General features: G+C 41.7%; 1 protein-coding gene across 2 annotated transcripts in view; it reads left to right on the forward strand.

Moving 5' to 3' along the window:
- LOC122941149 (sodium channel protein type 5 subunit alpha-like) overlaps nt 1-24,099 on the forward strand; it is a 245,311-nt gene that overhangs the window by 154,602 nt on the left and 66,610 nt on the right. For both annotated transcript variants that reach the window (XM_044298180.1, XM_044298181.1), the window contains one exon: nt 1,355-1,480. In XM_044298180.1, the coding sequence (XP_044154115.1) occupies nt 1,355-1,480 (126 nt within the window). The remainder of the gene's footprint in view (nt 1-1,354; nt 1,481-24,099) is intronic.

Genomic DNA, 24,099 nt, shown 5'->3' on the forward strand with positions numbered 1-24,099 from the left:
AGCTCAGGGGGGCGTGTCTCAGCTCTCCCTATCACAGCTCAGGAGACAGTTGAACGATGAAATTGAGCATGTGTGGCCATCTCAGTGAGCAGAACAAAGAAATAAGAAAAAACAAACAGCAGGTAGCGCTATACAGATAGATTTCATTAAATAACTTAGCAGTTATATTTAACATTTTTAATTACATGCAGTTACAAAATAATTCAGATCCAGGTGCTGGTTTAAAAACTGTAGAATATTTTTTGTGGGACAACCCCTTTAAATAAGTGCTTATGGCCTTTTAGTAATTTATATATAAAGTTTATTAGATGACCGGCACAAAGTGAAAGTATGATTCTCACAGCTAGACAAACAACTAACCCTTTGTGGCAGAACAGCAAAATATCTTTAATAAAGACCTATAGAAAAAAAAAATTGCCCAAAATGAGTAAAATGCAGTTATTTAAAAAATTTACCCCAAAGGTGTACATAGCCTTTAATATACTATAAAACTAGCCTTCAAATGCAGCTCTTGCAAGGCAATGGCTTTTGGCCACATCAAATTAGGCTATGTTCACACTTAGTTTTTCCCTATGGATAGCCTAATATGTCCATACAGAGCCTTACTTTGGAAAGTACATTTTTCTCATTGTATTGAAAAGTGTAATAGATGTTTGCATGTGTGTAAAAAGTAAAAAAAAAAAAAAAAAAAAGAGGTGTGAACAGAATCTGACATAAATAAGATAAAAATTAGCAGTATAGACAAAGTGCATATTTACAGGTTATCATCTAGACAATGCAGTTACTCTTCAGGATTACTCTTGATGCTTTGAAGCTTCAAGTCACAAATTCCATTATTAGTCCTCATCAACTGGCTTTCACAATCCTGAAATAAGCAGGTATGTAAACACTGGCAGAGAAGGATCGATCATTATCTCAGGGGGACCGACAAAAATCACACTGATTAGCTCATTTGTGGACTACAAAGGAGATATTAAGCCCGCGGAACAACCAAGGCTGAATTAATCTCACATCCCAGGTCTTCTCTGAACCGGCTAGTGATGAAGCACTGCGTATATCTCAATGTACTCGATTTATGATGTGGTTATCATTCTGCAGCACTTAATTGTTGAGTTCTTGTCAATGCAAATGTGATAGCATTTAAGCAGCTGGTGATCCATAAAGGGTTATTAAAACTATCGTCGGTATATTACTTTTTGAAATGTGTCTGTCTCCCGTCTTAATCTGTGAAATCACTGCTTACCCCCATGCAAACCAAGGACAAGACCAGACAATGACTGCAGACAACAGACGGGCTCTAATTTGATTTGCTTGCCTCTGATCAATAATTTTACATTTCATTCAATCTATACAGATTTCAGTAGCTTGTCTGATAGCAACTTTTGGGAATGGCCAAGGCCAAGTGGGTTCCGTGAAATCTCTCAGAACTCTGAGGGCATTGAGGCCTCTGCGAGCCTTATCCAGATTTGAAGGAATGAGGGTAAGGGTAAAAATCACCAAAGTTCTATGTATTTCTTTAATTAATTATTTGTTTACAGGAAATAACCTTTTCTTTTTTCTACTTTTGGTTAAGAAGCTGCAGTTTGAGTGGCAGAACTTGCTTCAATGTCTGCCGTTCGAGACTATTGTAATTCCAATGGGTTCACTTGGGGGCATGCTCATAGTCACGCGATCAGTGTCAAAATATTGAGTAGCAGTACTGACTTTATTGTCTACCATTCAAGACTATTGTAATTCTGATGGGTTCCCGTAGGAGCATGCTCATAGTCACGCGATCAATGTCAAAATATAAGCACGTTGAACAGATTCTGAATCATTTCAGACTGCAGTTTCTTTCCAATGCATAACAACGTTTTCTTTTTGTAGGTCCAAGGTTCATCTTCTCCAGCATTAATGTAACAAGGGAGATGACCAAAGTGAGTTAACAGTTTGGATTCTGCTTTGTGTCTCCATTCAGGTGTCTATAATAAGCCTCATAGCAACTGCACTGGGATTCTCCGAATTTGGTCCTATTAAATCTCTTAGGACCCTCAGAGCTTTGAGACCGTTAAGGGCTTTATCACGGTTTGAAGGGATGAGGGTAAGATTATAACAGCAAACTGGGGCCCCTTTGAACCAAAAGCATGTCAAGGGGCCTGTTTTATTTGAACTTTGTGTGAGTAGATCTGTATACAATAATGGCTCAAAACATTTGGTATACAGTAGTTTCTTCTATTTTGATATATTTGTTTCATCTCTGTATGGGGATTACAAGGTCAAAAATGGAGGGAATTCCATTACAAAGAATGAAACAAATAACAAAAAGATTTCAGATGAGGGTACATTATCGATCAAACAATGCAATGAGTAACTGGCAATAGAACTTTAAATTGACAACCAGTTGTAAAATTTGTGCCCCCTTTAACCAATTGTTTTTAAGTTCTAAATCCATGAACACATTCATTGCAAATACTTTCTTCTGAAATACTTATTTAGATTTTTTTTGCTGGCATGCCAATTATGATTTCTGGTCTGCATGTTCATCCTTATTAATCTTTCCTGTTTGTCACATTGTTGCTTTTTTTCACATGGAAAACTCACTCACTTGCATGCCATTTTCATGTTTTATGTCCTACTCAAAATGCTCTTTACAAAACAGTTTCTGCATATCTCCATGTTACCGATCGTAAGTCACACTTAGCGATTAATCTCCACCCGTCTGACAGAACATAATGAATGAGAAGTCAAGTTTTGTGGATACTTTATGTTTGCTGTTGCTTAGCCACGTGATTCCTAAAGAACATCTTTCACCATGATCAACCCTATTAAAACAACCAACCCCTGTCTTGTAGCAATCCATTTTGTTGTTTTCAAGAATTTCTTTATTTTTATTCTTTTGCTAATTCGTTTTTTTAAAGCACCGAGGGGCAGGCCTAGCTCCTTGGAGAACCGTTTCACCACCACCTTTCCCCCTTAGTCACTCCCTCCCATTGAGGCACAGGGCCAGGCATTCTCACTGTCCTCTTGACTGGCCCTGAAATATCATGCATGTGCTGGTGCAAGCTCAAATGGCGCATTGTTTATTTTTTTTTTCAGTTTAAAAATCAAATACTGAAGTTATTCACCGAAGTCTCATGAGACTTCGAGAATAACTGACTTTGCCTCGCCGGAGGCCGGACATTTAAATGATGTAAGGAGACGGACCTCTGTAAAGCATTAAAGTTTTGAGCAAAGCAATTTCAGATCTAGGATTCAAAACTCGGTTCGCTCATCAGTAGAGATGACCAAGTGGCTGGGAAACCGTGGCATGGCCTGGCGCTCCACTGTTTCAGTAGCTACAATTGCATTACATGGGAGCTGTGAAAGCAGCATAACACACAAACTAGGCTGTTTCCCTCACTGAGAAACAACATAGCTTGCTGTGCTACACTACTTCTGTAACTCCCATGCAATGCAGTAGGAGTTGCTAAAACAGTGGGGTGGGTGACTGCTTAGTGGTTGGGGCTAGGGCTACAGTAAACGATTCTTTTTTAAATCGAGTATTCTATCAATTATTTTTTACGATTAATTGAGCAATTAAAAAAAAAATTAATAGACTGTTTTACTTTATAAAAACTCATCAGACCCCCTGCTATCCGTCCCCAACACCCTTTGTTCCCCCTGTCCGATCAGCGAAAGTGCATCAGCTCCGTTCCCCCCAGTGCCATCAGCTCCGTTCCCCCCAGTGCCATCAGCTCCGTTCCCCTCAGTCCCATCAGCTCAGTTTCCCCCAGTGCCATCAGCTCCACTATCCCCCAGTGCCGTCAGCTCCGTTCCCCCAGTGCCTCCAGCTCTTACCCACCCAGTTCCATCAGCTGCCCCCCTAGTGCCATCAGCTGCCCCCCTAGTGCCATCATCTTCCCCTCTAGTGCCATCAGCTGCTCCCCAGTGCCAACAGCTGCCACCACAGTGCCATCAGCTGCCACCACAGTGCCATCAGCTGCCCCCAGTGCCATAAGTTGCCCCCCAGTGCCCTCAGCTGAAACCACAGTGCCATCAGCTGTGCCCCCAGTGCCACCAACTGCCACCCAGTGCCACCAGCTTGCCCCCCAGTGCAACCAACTGCCCCCAGTGCCACCAGCTTGCCCCCAATGCCACCAGCTTGCCCCCCAGTTCCACCAACTGCTCCCCAGTGCCACCAGCTTGCCCCCCAGTGCTACTAGCTGCACCCAGCTTGCCCCCAGTGCCACCAACTGCCCCCAGTGCCATCAGCTTGCCCCCTAGTGCCACCATCTTCCCCTCCTAGCCATGTCCCCAGTGACAGTACTTACCTTTCCTGTAGGGGCGCAACTCCACAGCTCCTCCATCTTTTCTGCAAGCTGCACTGTCATCCTGACGTCACACAGCGTCGGGACACTATGACCTGATGATGTATCAGAAAGAAAGTGCAGCGCGGTGCGGTAAGTAATAGCAAGCGCTTCACTCCCGATTCGTGGTCACATGACACAAACGAATCCTCGATGCAAAAAATTTGCATCGAGGATTTTTTTGTGTCAAATTACTCGATTCAATCGAGTAATCGTTTCAGCCCTAGGTGGGTCTTAGTCCAGTCTCACCTTAGTAATGGCGAGATGGGACAATCCCTTGAGGTTTCATTCACACAAACATAAGGGCTCCATGCCTGTATTGCAGACTACAAATTGACTTGAATAGATCTGCAATCTGCAAGATACGGCCAAACATAGGACATGTTTTGTGGAGCGGAGACATGGATCGGAAGCCCACGGAAACACTCAAAGTCCTTCTATGGGCTTTTGGATCCATGTTACTTCACCACATAAGATAGGATAAGTCCTATCTTTTGCCATAGTTTGTGGATCGCTGACCCATTCGAGTCAGTGGGTCCGCACCACAATATGGGATTTAGACGTCCAGTGCCCATGCATTGCGGACTGCTATTGACGGTCCACAACACGGGCACGGTGAACATACGGTCATGTAATTGGGCCCTGAATGTGTTTACGCAAAAGGTAATCCTATTTTCTCACCTTTTGGTTAGTTATTCCTTACAATATTTCTAGAAATTAGGACTTCTTGTCTGACAAGAAGCATTTATTATTTGAACACTTCAGACTTCTTTAGCTACAAGAACAGAAAACATTTGTAATGTGATTTCAACTTAAAGGGTTTCTACCACCTGATTTTGACCTAATTAGCTCTCAGACACTAGCGATCTGCTAGTGTCTGACCTACCTAACAATGCTATTTTCAGACCTTTGTGTGGATCCGTTTCACTAAAAAACGAAATATTGATATGCTAATGAGCCACTAGGTGCTACGGGGGCGTCTTTTGAGTACCTAGAGGCTCGGTCTACTCACACTGTATGCCGCCCCGCTCGTCCGTCAAGCCCGTCCATCTCCTCTAGAATGCCAGTCTCCATCTCAGCCAGTCAACAAATTCTCGCGCCTGCGCGTCTGTATTTGGTGCATGCGCAGTGAATGTCTGACCGCTAGTGTCTGAGAGCTAATTAGGTCAAAATGAGGTGGTAGAAACCCTTTAAAGGACACAAAGTACAGCTTACTAAGTCTTGTTATATAGAGAGTTGTAGAGCAGGAGGGTATGCAGCTGCTATTTAGGGGCTCATTCCCCAACATGTGGTAGGGTCAGGTTTTCCTAAGAAGCCAATTAACCTCTCAGCATGTTTTTGGAGTGTGGACAAAACTTATACAAACATGGGGGAACTTGCCAATTCCAAGCAGATGTCCTTGGTCAGATTCCAATCTAGGAATCCAATGCTGCAAGGCAACAGTACTAACCACTGAACCACATTACTGCATCTGTTGTAATTAGAGATGAGCAAATTTAAAAAAAAATTGTTTCGGAGCCGAATGCAGAATCAAAAGTGCCTTAATTTCCCTGAAGTCATGTATGACACTCCAGGGTCTCTTAGGACTGTATCCAAATCCCTTCAAGCAGTTTCATGCCAGGACGGCATTAATAATGACAGTGACATATATGGCTATGGGTAAACGGAAGGGAGCCGGTTGTACAAACAGCCCGTTTAATAACAAAATAAAAAAAAATTAAAATGTTCCCTTTTTGGTGGCAGATGTCTACTTCTCTGTCTCAGATAAAGAAAGAGGGTCTTTTTTTTTTCAGAAATAGCGCCACCCTTTGCAATGGCCTGTGCCTGTTATGCCTGTTACTGCAGCTTAGCCTGATTCACTAGAAAAATGGTGTGAACCCAGCCTAAAGCTATTATCAAGCCTATTATTAAAATAGCTTATTGATAACACCAGTAAAAGCAAATTAAATAGTTCATACTCTCTAACATTGTAATTTCCTAACCTTGGTACCATAGGGAAAGCTTTGTGCTAGAAGTTCTCACTATGATTTTTATGAGACTAAAAATATAAACTGGAGATTCCCAGACCTTTTTATCATTGGGAACCCTTGATTTTTGTTTTTTCCTGGCCCCTTCTCCAAGCCCCCCACTCAAAGAAGCCAGGTTTGTTGAACAACTATTCACAGGCGGTGCTCTTGTGGCTGAAATTTGATGACTGCTTTGCTGGCCTTTGTCTTTAAGCAGGTTCGCCATCCCTAGACTAAAGGTCCCATTACATGGAATGATTATCCGTCTGATTATTGGAAATTAATGTTTTGAATGCTTGTTCCTAATAATCGACCGAAGTATTGGTGCCCCTGGTCACTAAATTTCGACATGAAAATCATCATTTCTGGGCAGCAGATCATCCTGTGTAAATAGGTACATCTGCTGCCCAGAAATAATGAATCTGTATGGGGATGAGCGATAGCAGTTCCAATGCCTTGTCCCCATACAGTCCCCATACATGTAAATACAGCTTTCACCTCCACTGACGGTCATGCAATTATCGGGAATGAACAATTTATTCCTCAAATGTGCCTACTCAGTTGAACTGTGTAAATGTGCCCTTAAAAGTACAGGTGAAACTCGAAAAATTAGAATACGTGCAAAGTTCATTTATTTCAGTAATCCAACTTAAAGGGTGAAACTAACATATGATGTAGACTCATTACATGCAAAGCGAGATATTTCAAGCCTTCATTTGTTATAGTTTGGATGATTATGGCTTATAGCTTATGAAACCCCAAAGTCACAATCTCAGGTCCCCTTTGCTCAGGGGATATGGATTAATTAACTGACTAGAGTGTGACACTTTGAGCCTAGAATATTGAACATTTTCAAAAATTCCTTTTAATTTGCATTACTGAAATAAATGGACTTTTGCACGATATTCAAATTTTTCGAGTTTCTCCTGTAGCATCTCTAGTTGGTGCTGACTTCTAAGGAACCTCTGGCAGGTGCCAAGTAACCGTGATATAGTTAAATGCCTGCCACTTGTATAAGTCCTCAACAAACCTCAGTACTTTTGTATATCTTGGCAGAATACTGGAATTATATTGACGCTGGTAGTTTAATCTACAGTGGTCTTTAACCATTGGAGGTCTATTTAAAAGAGTTAGAAAAAAGCATAGCCTGTTGACAGTCATGCTGGCAAATAAGCATTGCTCCAAGCATATGTTAAAAGCCTATTAATGCACTTGGCGGAGTGCCCTGATTCTTCCACTGCAGTAAACAGCAATTAGCAATATTTGTAATTAGCTATTGTTAGAGGGAAGTTTATTTTCCTTAATTTCCTTTCAAATTGGACATTTTTTGTTCTGCTTAATCTGAATAATGGCACACACCAGAATGAATAAATCCTACACACAAGTAACCAAGATGCAGCTTCCTGTACATGTCACCAGCTATTCCACCAGCTCTAATATTATGATATAACCATTAACTTTTTATTCCAAGTCGCGGTGACATGTTCCAAGTAGACAGCAGAATAATACAAGGCTATGTACTTTCTGAAGGCTCCATGAGCATATCCTGACATTTCACTCCAGCCTCACGGCAAGGTACAGATTGATAATTAGTTTCCTTGCTGCATAGAGTCATTACTTAATTCTTCTGGGGCTCAATGCAAAATGTGTTATAGCATCCCCCCCCGCATGTGCCATGTATAATGCTAGCATGTTCCGCTTAGGCCCTAGGGCCCAAGTACAACTGCTAACTTTGCAGCCTCTATAGATACGCTCTTCCAGCTGCATCTGAGAAGAGATCACAGCACTTCATGTAGAGTAATAAGTCTGTATTCACATGAATATGGACAGCGACCCTGCTGAATCTTTTTCAAGCTTCAAACGTCACTGTCCATGTTTATAAGAATAAAGGTTTATTGTTCTGGATGAAGTGCTTTGGTGTCTTCCGTATGCAATACCGATGGAACCAGGAAGTTCCAGACTGAGCACCTGGTCACCACTGTTGGAGATGTGTTTCTGCATAAACAGTCATGAGAAAAACAATGTACACTATTTTTGATGTCTAGGGTCATTAAAAGGTTAACTAATGAGTGCTTTCCCCGCTCTCATAAGAGCTCACTGATTGCTGCATGGTGCCTGGTGCACAGATATAACCTATAACTGGGGGCAGGAGGTGGCAATAACCAATGAGCATGTGAAGGAGCATGCTCATTTATGAACAGGAGGCAAGATAGAAGGAAATGTCACCACTGCAAGATTTTTGGAACAATTATTAGGAACAAGTGCTCATAGGAACACTCATTCCTGATAACTGGCATGTATAATCGTGCTGCCAATCGGCCGATAAATGAACTCTAGTTTTTCGGCTGATTTGCTTCTTTAATCAGAATGAAAGTTGTATGATTATTATCAGCATATCTCCCTGCGGTAGCAATCATTGCTCCCACATTCACTTTACAGTGCCTATGTAATAGGCCAATACAAACTAGGGCCAGTCAACATTTTCTTTTGCATCCCCGTGAAATAGAACAATACTGCTAATTTTGTGTTAAACATGAGCAGAGAGAGATGAGCGAGTTTTTCCAAAATTCGATACGATCTGAATTTATTTGCGGTGAATAGCGTTAAAGAACTGCTATTTCCGGGCTGCAGAGAGCCTGGGGTGTAGAACACTGTACCTTGCAGTAACACGCATAGCTTTGGTAGTGAAACGATACTGTGAGTCAGTATGACACGCACATGATAGGTGTCGCTCTTAGAATCACTGCACACCACTTATTTGGGCAGTCATGGGGCCAAAACTGACCAAATAACTCAAGTATCAACTCAGCCTTACAGGTAGATGTTAGCGTCATTAAGGCCTCTTTCACACTTGCGTTGTCCGGATCCGGCGTGTACGGTAAGTATGCTGCTCCCCCGCTCCCCGCTACACTTTACCATGGCTGCCAGGACTTTAGCGTCCCGGCAGCCATGGTAACCACTGTAAAAAAGCTAAACGTCGTTTAGCTTAAGGCTGGATCCGGATCAATGCCTTTCAATGGGCATTCATTCTGGATCTGGCCTTGTCTTCAGTTTTTTTTGGCCGGAGCATAAAGCGCAGCATGCTGCAGTATTTTCTCCAGCCAAAAAACGTTCCGTTCCGGAACTGAAGACATCCTGATGCATCCTGAACGGATTTCACTCCATTCAGAATGCATTAGGATAATCCTGATCAGGATTCTTCCGGCATAGAGCCCCAACGACGGAACTCTATGCCGGAAGACAATAACGCAGGTGTGAAAGAGCCCTAAGATTCCACATAGATGTCTACAGAACCTGTTCTATTAAACGCTTATACAAGTAGAGCCCCCCGGAGTGGAGAGGGTGTGAGCAGTAAGTTTGTGTTGACGTTACTGATTTTTTTGCACTTCCTCCAATCTGTCAGAACAATAAAACCCCCAAAAATTAATGTCTGTGGAGCATCCGCCTTCACTTGGTCAGCATTTGGTCAGTAATCCATCAGTATTGCTAATGCCCAAAAAAAAAAAACAGGAGTAGATCCAAAACAGAGATGCTTTTGGCTACCAATTCATAGGCCAATTCTGATGGGCCCATACAGGCCTTAAAGCTGCTACACAGACATGTTGTGCATCTCCTTTTTCCTTCCTACTGACAGATCAGAAGAAGTGTCAAATAAATGATGATGTCAGCCATGCCAAAAGCCAAAATAGTGGACCAGTCATGAAGTGGGGAAGGGTCGGAACAGCATGAGAAGTCCACAGAGTGGACCTATGAGATAGTGGTGAGGTGGAAGAAGCATGAGGAGACCACAGAGTTGCCCAATGACAGGGTCTAGAGGTGGAAGCAGTATGAGGAGGCCACTGAGTGGCACAATGACCGAGTCTCAAGGTGGCAGCAGCATGAGTAGGCCACAGAGTGGCACAACGACAGAGTCTGGAGGCGGCAGCAGCAGCATCAGGAGGAGACCACAGAGTGGCACAATGAGAGAGTCTGGACATGGCAGCAGAATTAGGAGGCCACAGAGTGGCACAATGACAGAGTGTGGAAGTGGCAGCAGCTTGAGGAAGCCACAGAATGGCACAATGACAGAGTGTCGATTGACCAAGACACTTCTGGGGGAACCTACCTGGCATGAACAGGCCTCTAGTAGTGACAGACAATGACAAGCCAAAGTGTCAAGATAGCTTTGAGCCCTGAAGAGTGGAGAAGTTCATCAAGATATGTCACTAAATATTTTACCGCATATAACCTCAGCGCTAACCACTGAATGAATTAAGTTTTTCGACTGACATACTTCAATAAAGATTTTACCACATATTACTACAGCGCTGAACGCTGAATAATTTTTTTTTCCACCGAAATAAGTTACAAAAGATTTTACCACATATAACTGCAGTGCTGAACGCTGATTACAATTTGTTTTACCACCGAAATAAGTTACAAAAGATTTTACCGCATATAATTGCAGCGCTGAACGCTGAGTACAATTTGTTTTTCCAACGAAATACATCAATAAAGATTTTACCGCATATAAGTACAGCGCTGAACGCAGAAAATAATTTGTTTTTCCACCAAAATACGTCACAAAAGATTTTTCCACATATAACTGCAGCGCTGAACGCTGAATAAAATTAGTTTTTCAACTGAAATACATCCCAAAAGGTTTTAACACATATAACTGCGACCGAAATACATCAGTTAAGATTTTACCACATATAACGGAGATGGAGAAGGTGTTCAGATTCCCTCCCCCACTATACGGACATCTCAGAAATGAACCGCTGCTCCCGACAGCAGCTCCTGGGAATGTCAGGGAGTGTCCTGGTCAACCGGTATCTATTCGCTCCGCTGAAGGATGATTTTGAAAGTGTGTAGAAGCCACACAAGGGACCACATGCTACAGATTTATCATGGAGACATCATGGAGATTTTACCGCGTATAACTGCAGCGCTGACTGCTGAATAAATTTTGTTTTTCGACCGAAATACTTCAATAAAGATTTTACCACATATAACTGCTGCACTGGCTGACTGCTACCGCCGCTACTTCCGTGAACCCCTGCACCACTACTTCCCGGGTAGGTAGGCTGCTGCAAAGCAGGTGCTCTACCCCTGGCACGTTTGGCTCCCGACCTCCCATGGCTGCCACCCTGCTGACTCTCATCCATGCTTTCAACACATATAACCGCTGCAGATGTGAACTGAGAATGTATTTTTCTGTTTGTTCTGAAATAGACCACTATTCTCTTTCACCAGAATTAACTGCAGAAATGCACTGAGAATATATTTTTCTTGTTGTACTAGAATGCGACTCTATACGCTTTGACCAGAAAAAACTTAACGAGTGAAGAGCGTATATATATATATATATTTTTTTATGAAATATGCCCCTATACGCTTTCAGCAGAAATAACTGCAACAGTGCAGTGTGTATAAATTTTTCTTTTTTTACTGAAATACGCCCATATACGCTTTCAACAGAAATAACTGTAAAAGTGAACTGAGAATATATTTTTCTTATTGTACTGAAATACGCCCCTATACACTTTCAACAGAAATAACTGCAGAAGTGAACAGAGAATATATTTTTCTTGTCGTACTGAATAAGATACTAAGATATAAACCACTAAAAACTTTTCTACATAACACTTGCAGCCCAATAACAAAAAGCTAGAATGACAGAGCTGTCTAATTTGGATCCCCAAATACCGTATTTTTCACCCCATAAGACACACTTTCCCCCCAAAGTGCATCTTATGGGGCGAATGCTGCGACTGTCGGGTGTATGGCTGAGAGGGAGGAGGGGCTGGGGGCAGGCATCTGGTTCTGTAATGGCAGCGGGGCCTGGTGGAGTCACTGTATCCTACTACCCCGGGCCCCGCTCACTTTAGTATAATCATATCTAACTTGTGGGTATTGTTAAAGTATTCAAATCCTCTTAAATCCAGCGCTGTACTACTTACTACTAACTTCTAGCTCACTACGTCACATGCCTGCTCCACCCACTTTATGAATGAAGCAGGCGGCGGATGCGCAGTGGGCCCCGCTGCCATTACAGAACCAGATGCCGGCCCCCATTCACTACACAGGGACACTGTTATGGGGGAATCTGTGGATGACACATTAGATAAGATGCTATATATCATCCACAGATGCCCCCATAACAGTGCAATCCACAGATGCCTCCACAATGATCCCCATAACAGTGCCATCCACAGATGCCCCATAACAGTGCCATCCACATATGCCCCATAACAGTGCCATCCACATATGCCCCATAACAGTGCCATCCACATATGCCCCCCTAACAGTGCTATCCACAGATGCCCCCCCTAACAGTGCCATCCACAGATCCCCCATAATAGTGTCATCCACAGACCACCATTAGTTCAAACCCCACCAAAAGCACAAAATTTTTTTTTTCTTATTTTCCTTCTCAAAAACCTAGGTGCGTCTTATGGACCGATGCGCCTTATGGGGCGAAAAATACTGTAATCATTTCCTGCACTTGTAAATCACTTTCCTATCAATGTCCCTAGCGCCTTCTGACGTCTCTCCCTGCACTAAGAAGCTGTGAAATGATTCCTATTCTTTCCCTGCACTTATAAATTGTTTTTTCTGTCTTTTTTTTTAATAATCGTTTTTTCCACTTGCTGTCCCTAGCGCCTTCACACGTCTGTCCCTGCACTCTGAACGCTGGAAAATGGCAGAATCTAAAATGGCTGCCGTATTTATAGGGCTAGTGACATCACAGGGCTGGCTGCTGATTGGATGCATGCAGGCGTGTCAATCAGGGTGATCCCGCCTTCCCAGAGTTCCTTGCCCCATGTCCTCATTCCTAACATGTGTAGCTGCCATTTTAGGAAAATTGTGATTCGTTACCACAAAGCGAGAGGAAATTCGCATTTGTTCCTGTGGGTTTTTAAAATAAATTATTAATTTCTTCTCCCCTGCAGCTCTTATCAGTTGGATCTCACTAGTTAGAGTGAGAGCTCACAGATATGTCTAAAAACAGCATAGTTTCTAGTATTTAAAGTCAGGTCCATAAATATTGGGACATCAACACAATTCTAACATTTTTGGCTCTATACACCATCACAATGAAATGAAACGAAAAAGATGTGCTTTAACTGCAGACTTTCAGCTTTAATTTGAGGGTATTTACATCCAAATCAGGTGAACGGTGTAGGAATTACAACAGTTTGCATATGTGCCTCCCACTTGTTAAGGGAACAAAAGTAATGGGACAATTGGCTTTTCAGCTGTTCCATAGCCAGGTGTGTGTTATTCCCTCATTATCCCAGTTGCAATGAGCAGATAAAAGGTCCTGAGTTAATTTCAAGTGTGCTATTTGCATTTGGAATCTGTTGCTGTCAACTCTCAAGATGAGATCGGAAGAGCTGTCATTATCAGTGAAGCAAGCCATCATTAGGCTGGAAAAAAAAAAAACATTAGAGAGATAGCAAAAACATTAGGCATGGCCAAAACAACTGTTTGTAACATTCTTAAAAAGAAGGAACGCACCAGAGAGCTCAGCAACACCAAAAGACCCGGAAGACCTTGGAAAACAACTGTGGTGGATGACCGAAGAATTCTTTCCCTGGTGAATAAAACACCCTTCACAACAGTTGGCCAGATCAAGAACGCTCTCCAGGAGGTAGGTGTATGTTTGTCAAAGTCAACAATCAAGAGAAGACTTCACCAGAGTGAATACAGAGGGTTCACCACAAGATGTAAACCATTGGTGAACCTCAAAAACAGGAAGGCCAGATTAGAGTTTGCCAAATGACATCTAAAAAAGCCTTCACAGTTCTGGAACAACATCCTAGGGACAGATGAGACCAAGATCAACTTGTACCAGAGTGATGGGAAGAGAAGAGTATAAAGAAGGAAAGGATTTGCTCATGATCCTAAGCATACCACCTCATCAGTGAAGCATGGTGGTGGTAGTGTCATGGCGTGGGCATGTATGGCTGCCAATGGAACTAATTCTCTTGTATTTATTGATGATGTGACTGCTGAAAAAGGCAGCAGGATGAATTCTGAAGTGTTTCGGCAATATTATCTGCTCATATTGAGCCAAATGCTTCAGAACTCATTGGACGGCGCTTCGCAGTGCAGATGGACAATGACCCAAAGCATACTGCAAAAGCAACCAAAGAGTTTTTTAAGGGAAAGAAGTGGAATGTAATGCAATGGCCAAGTCAATCACCTGACCTGAATCCGATTTGAGCATGCATTTCACTTGCTGAAGACAAAAATGAAGGGAAAATGCCACAAGAACAAGCAGGAACTGAAGACAGTTGCAGTAGAGGCCTGGCAGACAATCACCAGGGATGAAACCCAGCATCTGGTGATGTCTATGCGTTCCAGACTTCAGGCTGTAATTGACTGCAAAGGATTTGCAACCAAGTATTAAAAAGTGAAAGTTTGATTTATGATTATTATTCTGTCCTATTACTTTTGATCCCTTAACAAGTGGGAGGCACATATGCAAACTATTGTAATTCCTACACCGTTCACCTGATTTGGAGGTAAATACCTCAAATTAAAGCTGACAGCCTGCAGTTAAAGCACATCTTGTTAGTTTCATTTCAAATCCATTGTGGTGGTGTGTGGAGCCAAAAATATTAGAATTATGTCGACGTCCAAATATTTATGGACCTGACTGTATATAGCGCTATAATGATGTTACATATATTATGTATATTTTTAAATATACATTCATATATATATACACATCCACTTTGATGTATACAGACAGCCTTAGGTCAGGTCTACATTGGCGGTTGCTGCATGCACTCAGGACCCCACCCTCCTGTAGTGACCATTGTCTAAAACATTTTGCAACCAATACCTTGTTCTTTCCCGCAAAATCATGGATCCATTAGTCACTGCAGGTAGGCAGGGTTTTGGTAGCATGCGGCAGCCATATTGTTCAAATCCAGCCCTAGAGCAGAACAGATAAATTGTCACTGTGAAAAGTCATTGCTCATTAAATAGTCTGAAGCAGTTAATACCTTACACCTGGTGTTTATCTGTCTTCCTGGGTCCGCACTTTGCTAATGGTTCCTTAATTCAGCATATTATTGAGCACTTGTAAAACATATGCTGAGTTTCTTCTTGATGATTTAAATCCGCTTTTAATTATAATTTAGAAGTCAGACTTAGCAAAATCAGTGATTGAACTGTCAACATGATGGCATTAAGACTGAAGATATCATTTGGAATCTCAGTGGGGTCAGAAGAAGGTTCTCAGTGATTCATATGGCATCAGCCTACAGATTGTTGTGCTAGAAGAAGAACAGATGGCAAATTACAGCACACCATTATGATCTATACAATGCAGTAGGCATATTATTGCACTAATATAATTTATAATATACTTCTATATAGTGTTTGTCAAGGCTGTTGTTACATTTTTGTTTCTACCATACCGTGAAAGTTTTTTGGCCACTCTGAAATTATATTGACATTATCTTGCATTAACATCAATGGCATACATTGCTGCTCCTGGGGCCCAACGCAAAATGGGTTAGAGGGTCCCTGAAGTTCACACACAATTATTACTTTTATCTTTATATGGCCATGAAAGAACTTTTGGGCCACTCGGGCTACCACAACCATTTTACATCACCCCCTATAATAAAGCCCATGTTTGTAATTAAATTTTTTCAGCATTTAAGTATAATATTCATTAATGTTGGATGATTAATATATATTTTTTCCCAAGTTGTCCAAATCTTTTTATTTTACTTGAGTCATTTAAAGTAACTTTTTTGTTTTTAATATGTCAGCAGTAGAAATGAGAGAATTGCTGAAAATTAGTTTCAATTCGGCTGAATTGGTCAACCAATTAGATTTGGTTCTAAATTGATTCTACCCGAATCGAAAGTGCTCCAAATATTTGTTTATATGATACTCTGAGGTCTCCTAGGACTTTTATTGTTTCTCTCTAGTAGTATTATTATTTCTCTCTCCCTCTCCCCATAATTTACCCAGATTAGATCACCAAAAACCCAAATTCCAATGCAACTAAAAATTTTATAAGAATTTGATTAGTTTATCATCTCTAGTCAGCAGATCTCAGTAATGAGGGTCAGTGAGCATTGTTTCTTTTTTATCTTTTAATTTGAAAATCTTTTCCTTTGATATTAATGGGGTTGTTCACATTTGGTGTGCTTTTTATCAGATCCCCCATTGTGGTCGGACCCCCGGTGGTGGACATACCTACCTGACTGGCTTAGGTCTTCCCCGTCACATCCTTAAAGCATGTAAAAGAGCGGGATCTTGACATAGGGGCCACTTAATATTGTGGATTTGGTGATCTCTGTAATGGGGACACCCTTTTGCTCGGTTTTCCTTCCTTTGAGGGATAGCTGACTTTCATTGTGTTGAAGACCCATAACTGGGGCTCCACAATTATTTTTCATATTACTGTTTCCCAGGGAGCTTTGCACTTTGGATTGCTGTGTCGAGACTCTTAAATGAGGCTTCACAGTGTTTTCTGTAGCTGGTCTCCCTAAGATCAGCCATTGTTTTGTTTGAATACCTACCTGATCCCCAAAGCCTTTTTGTCACTGAGTCACATGACACACTGTTGACACATCACTGGCGTGTCAAACAGGAATTTGGTGTGGGTAGACCCGGGATCTGCAACACCTGAGAAGGAGTGATGGAAGAGGATCCTAGAAGTGGAGATCAGATAAGTATGCTCACTAGCTGGGGTACAGCCAAGCTGTGGGGTCTGAAAAAAGCACATCAAGGGTGAACAACGCCTTTAAGTGGCCCACAACAATTATCCCAACAGGGATCTATAAGCTCCAAGCTCAAAATCAAACCTATGCATCATTCAGTAATTGTTAGTGGGGATCCTATTATTCAAACTTCTGATATGTCTCTAAGACATTTGAGAAATTTCCCTAAAGCCCTATGGTCATAGCTAGAGATGAGCGAATTGAAGTGGAATTGACAAGTGGAATTCAATAACATTTTCTGGAAAAATTTGATTTGCAACTAATGCAAATTTCCTCTCGCTTCGTGTTAATGATTTGCAATTTTCCTAAAATGGTGGCTACACGTGTGAGGACTGAGGACATGGGGCAAGGAACTCTGGGAAGGTGGGATCACCCTGATTGACATGCCTGCATGCAGACAATCAGCAGCCAGCCCTGTGAGGTCACAGCCCTATAAATACGTCAGCCATTCTGCCATTTTCCAGTGTTTAGAATACAGGGACAGATGTGTGAAGGCGCTATGTACAGGAAGTGGAAAAACGATTGTTGAAAAAAAAGAAAGAGAAAACTATTTATAAGTGCAGGGAAAGGATAGGAATAATTTCACAGCATCTTATTGCAGGGAGAGACGTCAGAAGGCGTAAGGGACATTGATAGGAAAGTAATTTACAAGTACAGGGAATGATTATTTGGGAATCCAAATAGTCATTAGACAGCTCTGTCATTCCAGCTTTTTGCTATTGGGCTTCAACTGTTATGTTGAAAAGCCTTTAGTGGCTTATATCTTAGTATCTTATTCAGTATGACAAGAAAAATATATTCTCAGCTCACTTCTGCAGTTATTTCTGTTGAAAGCCTATAGTGGTGTATTTCAGTACAACAGGAAAAATATATACGCACTTCACTGTTGCAGTTATTCCTGGTGAAAGAGTATACGTAATAGTACGTCATGGCGGCAGGTGTTTTCCCGCATTCCTCCATTCTGACATACTATTGCATCATGGTGATCGGGTGGGCACCGGAGCGGTGTGTGCCCTATCACTGCAGGGGGCCAGCAGTCCCTGATAGCCGGGCACCTGCTGTATCCGCCGGCATCACTGTAAAAGCCGATGCCAGTGGCTTAACCCCTTCTATGCCGCATCAGCGCTGACCGCGGCATAGAAGGGATTTACGGCGGGTGAGGGAGTCCATCGGGTCCCCGCAATGCTGTAGCGGGGACCCGATGGGTGAGAAGGCAGCCCAATGTCGTGCAGAGGCTGCCCAATGCCTTGCACGGTATCAGGATTTGCCTTCTACGCCTGCCCAGGAGATCCAGCCCCAGTCTGGGTCTCCTAGGCAACCTGTTACTGTATTGCTGATACATTACAATGCAGATGTATTGTAATGCATTGTAGAGGGGATCAGACCCCCAAAAGTAAAGTCCAGAAGTGGGACAGAAATAAAGTTTATAAAAAAAAGTCACAACCTGCTCTATAAAAATAGCGCATGATCTAACCTGTCAGATGAACATTGTAAAAAATAAAAAATAAAAACAGTGCCAAAACAGCAATTTTTGGGTTACCTTGCCTCACAAAAAACTTAATATAGAGCGATTAAAAATCATATGTACCCTAAAATAGTACCAATAAAACTGTTACCTTATCCCCTAGTTTCCAAAATGGGATCACTTTTGGGAGTTTCTACTGTAGGGGTGCATCAGGGGGCTTTAAATGGGACATGGTGTCTAAAAACCAGTTCAGCAAAATCTGCCTTCCAAAAACCATGCGGCAGTCCTTTCCTTCTGCGCCCTGCCGGGCGCCCTTGCATCTGTTTACGACCTCAGAATCAGGGTAATAAATGTTGAGTTTTGTTTGGCTGTTAACCCTCCATGTGTTAAAGAAAAAAAATGGATTAAAATTGAAAATCTGCCAAAAAAGTGAAATTGAGAAATGTCATCTCCATTTTACTTTAATTCTTGTGGAACACCTAAAGGGTTAACAAAGTTTATAAAAATAAGTTTTTAATAGCCTGAGGGGTTTAGATTCTACAATGGGGTAATTTATGGGGGGTTTCTATTATGTAAGCCCCACAAAGCGACTTCAGACCTGAACTGGTCCATAAAAAATGGGTTTTGGAAATTTTCTATTTTTTTTTAGAATTGCTTCTAAAATTTTAAGCCTTCTAACGTCCCCAAAAAATAAAAAGACATTTACAAAATGATGCAAATTTAAAGTAGACATAGGGGGAATGTTAAATAATAAATATTTTATGAGGTATCACTTTCTGTTTTAAAAGCAGAGAAATTGAAATTTTGAAAATTTGAATATTGATTTTTCATAAATAAAAGTGAAATATACTGACTCAAATTTATGACTGTCATGAAGTACAATGTGTCATGAGAAAACAGTTTCAGAATGGCTTGGATAATTATGTGTTCCAAAGTTATAAGCCACATAAAGTGACACATGTCAGATTTGCAAAAAATGGCCTGGACAGGAAGGCAAAAACTGGCCTGGTGTAGAAGGGGTTAAAAAAAGGAAAATATATACGCACTGCACTGTTATTTCTGTTGAAAGCGTATAGGGGCGTATTTCAGTAAAACAAGAAAAATACATATGCACTGCACTGTTGCAGTTATTTCTGGTGAAAGCATATAAGGGCGTATTTCAGTAAAAAAATAAAAATAAATATGCACTGCACTGTTGCAGTTATTTCAGGGCAAAAGCGCATAGGGGTATATTTCAGTAGAAAGAGGAAAATATATACGCACTTCACAGTTGCAGTTATATCTGTTTAAAGTGTGTAGGGGCGTATTTCAGTAAAAAAAGAAAAATATATACGCATTTCACTTCTGCAGTTATTTCTGGTGAAAGCGAATAGGGGCGTATTTCAGTACTTCAAGAAATATATACACACTTCACTGTTGCACTTATTTCTGGTGAAAGCATATAAGGGCACATTTCAGTACAACAAGAAAAATATTTACACACTGCACTGTTGCAGTTATTTCTGTTGAAAGCGTATACGGGCGTATTTCAGTACAACAAGAAAAATATATACGCTTTGCACTGTTGCAGTTATTTCTTGTGAAAGCGTATTTCAGTAAAAAAAGGAAAAGATATGCGCACTGCACTGTTGCAGTTATTTCTGGTGAAAGCGTATAGGGGCGTATTTCAGTAAAAAGAGGAAAATATATACGCACTGCACTGTTGCAGTTATATCTGTTTAAAGCGTATAGGGGCGTATTTCAGTAAAAAAAAGAAAAATATATACACATTTCACTTCTGCAGTTATTTCTGGTGAAAGCGAATAGGGGCGTATTTCAGTACTTCAAGAAATATATACGCACTTCAAAGTTGAAGTGAAAGCGTTTCAAGGTGAAAGCGTTTAGTGGACTATTTTAGTACAAAAAGAAAAATATATTCGTTGCTTTTAGGGTTTTAATTTCCTTTAATTTGTGTAGTTCAGCTACAAGTACGTCAGGCAGAGAAGTGCCAGGCCATGCACAGAGGAGTGGCAGAGGCCTGAATGTTTCGGGGGCTCTACTTGTATAAGCGTTTAATAGAACAGGTTCTGTAAACATCTATGTGGAATCAGCTGGCGACGATGTAAAAGGAGTGTGCTTCTTCTGGACGCTAACATCGACCTGTAAGGGTGAGTTGATAGTTGAGTTATTTGCTTAGCTTTGGCCCCGTGACTGCCCAAATAAGTGAAGTGTGCAGTGATTCTAAGAGTGACACCTGTCATCTGCATGTCACATGGACTCACAGTATAATTTTACTACCAAAGCAGACTCCCTATGCATGTTGGAGAAACCCAAAAACAAAAAAATTTATTAGTGGCAATTTTGGAGGAGCTGCTCAACCCCTGACACAGTGGCGTGTCCTCAATTAGGGGGAGCAACCCGACCGCATGTGGACCGCGGTAATCGACTAACCCCAGCAAAATATGCATACAATGGAGGACGTCGACGCGGTCCACATGCACCACAAGAGCAAACTACACAGAATGTAGCAATCATATGAAACACAGAGAAAGAATGCACCAAACAGATATAACACTGACTATACTGGCAAGACACAAATGAAGGTATTAAAAGCTGAGACTTTCGCCAATATATACCAGTGATGGATATATCGGAGCCCATCATGCACCACGTCACGGCTCTCAGCATGGCAAGGGGTCCTAACCGCTGCTCTAACTATGGTGTGAACACGGTCTGGGGGTGATATAATTCAGCTCGCAGCAAAGCTTCCCACAAACGTCCAGCATGAATGCTGCGGTTGTGCGATGTGAATGAAGCCAGGCTGCAAGCCACACCCACACCAGACCATGTGATGGAGGTTACCAGGTGCAAAGGAGTGTTTAAATGCCAGGTAAAGGCAGACACACTCAAATCTAGCAAAGCAGAAACCAAAAAACAAAAAAATTTATTAGTGGCAATTTTGGAGGAGCTGCTCAACCCCTGACACAGTGGCGTGTCCTCAATTAGGGGGAGCAACCCGACCGCATGTGGACCGCGGTAATCGACTAACCCCAGCAAAATATGCATACAATGGAGGACGTCGACGCGGTCCACATGCACCACAAGAGCAAACTACACAGAATGTAGCAATCATATGAAACACAGAGAAAGAATGCACCAAACAGATATAACACTGACTATACTGGCAAGACACAAATGAAGGTATTAAAAGCTGAGACTTTCGCCAATATATACCAGTGATGGATATATCGGAGCCCATCATGCACCACGTCACGGCTCTCAGCATGGCAAGGGGTCCTAACCGCTGCTCTAACTATGGTGTGAACACGGTCTGGGGGTGATATAATTCAGCTCGCAGCAAAGCTTCCCACAAACGTCCAGCATGAATGCTGCGGTTGTGTGATGTGAATGAAGCCAGGCTGCAAGCCACACCCACACCAGACCATGTGATGGAGGTTACCAGGTGCAAAGGAGTGTTTAAATGCCAGGTAAAGGCAGACACACTCAAATCGATGTGTAGTTTGCTCTTGTGGTGCATGTGGACCGCGTCGACGTCCTCCATTGTATGCATATTTTGCTGGGGTTAGTCGATTACCGCGGTCCACATGCGGTCGGGTTGCTCCCCCTAATTGAGGACACGCCACTGTGTCAGGGGTTGAGCAGCTCCTCCAAAATTGCCACTAATAAATTTTTTTGTTTTTTGGTTTCTGCTTTGCTAGATTTGAGTGTGTCTGCCTTTACCTGGCATTTAAACACTCCTTTGCACCTGGTAACCTCCATCACATGGTCTGGTGTGGGTGTGGCTTGCAGCCTGGCTTCATTCACATCGCACAACCGCAGCATTCATGCTGGACGTTTGTGGGAAGCTTTGCTGCGAGCTGAATTATATCACCCCCAGACCGTGTTCACACCATAGTTAGAGCAGCGGTTAGGACCCCTTGCCATGCTGAGAGCCGTGACGTGGTGCATGATGGGCTCCGATATATCCATCACTGGTATATATTGGCGAAAGTCTCAGCTTTTAATACCTTCATTTGTGTCTTGCCAGTATAGTCAGTGTTATATCTGTTTGGTGCATTCTTTCTCTGTGTTCCCTATGCATGTTATTGCAAGGCACAGTGTTCTACACCACTATAAAGGCTCTCTGCAGCCCGGAAATAGCAGTTTTTTTAACATGATTTGCCACAAATAAATTCGTATCAAAGCAAATTTTTTCGAAAAATTTGGCGAACTGTCCAAATCAAATTTTTTAAAAATTTGCTCATCTCAAGTCATAATATCAAGAGTCAGAGAATTGAGAACACTATCACTGAACGAAAGCAACAGAAGCAGCCAAGAAAAAACAAGTGAGGCTCGGCTGTTTACTACTCTCATATTTTTGGAGTATTGGGATTCAGATCCCTTTATTCTTGGCAACGATTGGACTGACAGAAGTGATGGCCCCATAAAAATCACTTGCTGTTGTGGTGGGACAACTACTTTAGCCTCAGAATTAAGTGAACTTCTCTGTGGCCAGCTCTTTGGTCTCATGACCCTAGTTGTAGCATGGCGTAAGGTTTGACCCCAGAGACCACATGGTCAGCTTTAGAGTTTCCTTTTTAACACATCATATATAGTAAATCCTAGTATGATACAGTGTACTTCTGAATTATTACAAAACCAGTCCTGTTCAGCTTTACTAATGCTGCAGTCTTTTCTGTACAGCAAACACAATTATAACATTTTCCGATTTGAAGACCTTTGAATAAGGAGATTGTATATAAAATATTACTTGGAAGTGTAAGTCAGTCGATAAAATATGTAATTAAATGTTACATTGTTTCTAGAGAAAATTATTTCATGCCCCAACATATTAAAATATCTGGCAAAAACAGGCTATGCTTAAGGACAATTAAAGAAGAAATGAAACTGTTTTTCATTTGAGCTAAACACATTTATTGCACAATGAGCTAATTCATATGCCTTCATAATGGTCTGAAAATTTGGCCTGCTCCAGTCTCTAGAGGCCTGCAGTTGGCAGTGATGCCTGAATATGTCACCCTTAATATACTGAAATACAGAGCCCTCTCTGTGGCATAAAATACAATGGGATTGTTTTCAGTCCACAGAGGTTCAGACCACAATATATGGGCCAGTTCTACATTATATTTCACTGATAGCAGCTAGTAAAGAGAACATAAAGGTGGGAAAGGAACAACCCAACAATTTAAAAAAAATCTAGGACAACTTAAGGTACAGGCTCATCTTTATTGAGCCTTCCAGAAATAAGAAAATCTCTTGACTAGTGATTACCTAGTATATTGTTATTGTTCCCCCCCCCCCCCCCATTCAGCTGCTTTAGCTTTTACATAGTGGAGAAGGCATTATACCTATTTATTATCTTACATTCTGAAATATTAAAACTTTGAAACTGAGATTCTACTGGGACAGTATACCATAGCTATAGACAGTGCAGAGGTCTATTTGGGGGGCCTATAAGTGTCCACTGCTACATAATACAACCTGACCCATAATTCAGCTTTATTAAAAGTGTGTGCCCCACTGCAAAAATGTATCCCCTATCCACAGGATAGCAGATAAGTTTCTGA

Source organism: Bufo gargarizans, chromosome 6 (genome assembly GCF_014858855.1).
Source record: "Bufo gargarizans isolate SCDJY-AF-19 chromosome 6, ASM1485885v1, whole genome shotgun sequence".
NCBI classification, from domain to species: domain Eukaryota; kingdom Metazoa; phylum Chordata; class Amphibia; order Anura; family Bufonidae; genus Bufo; species Bufo gargarizans.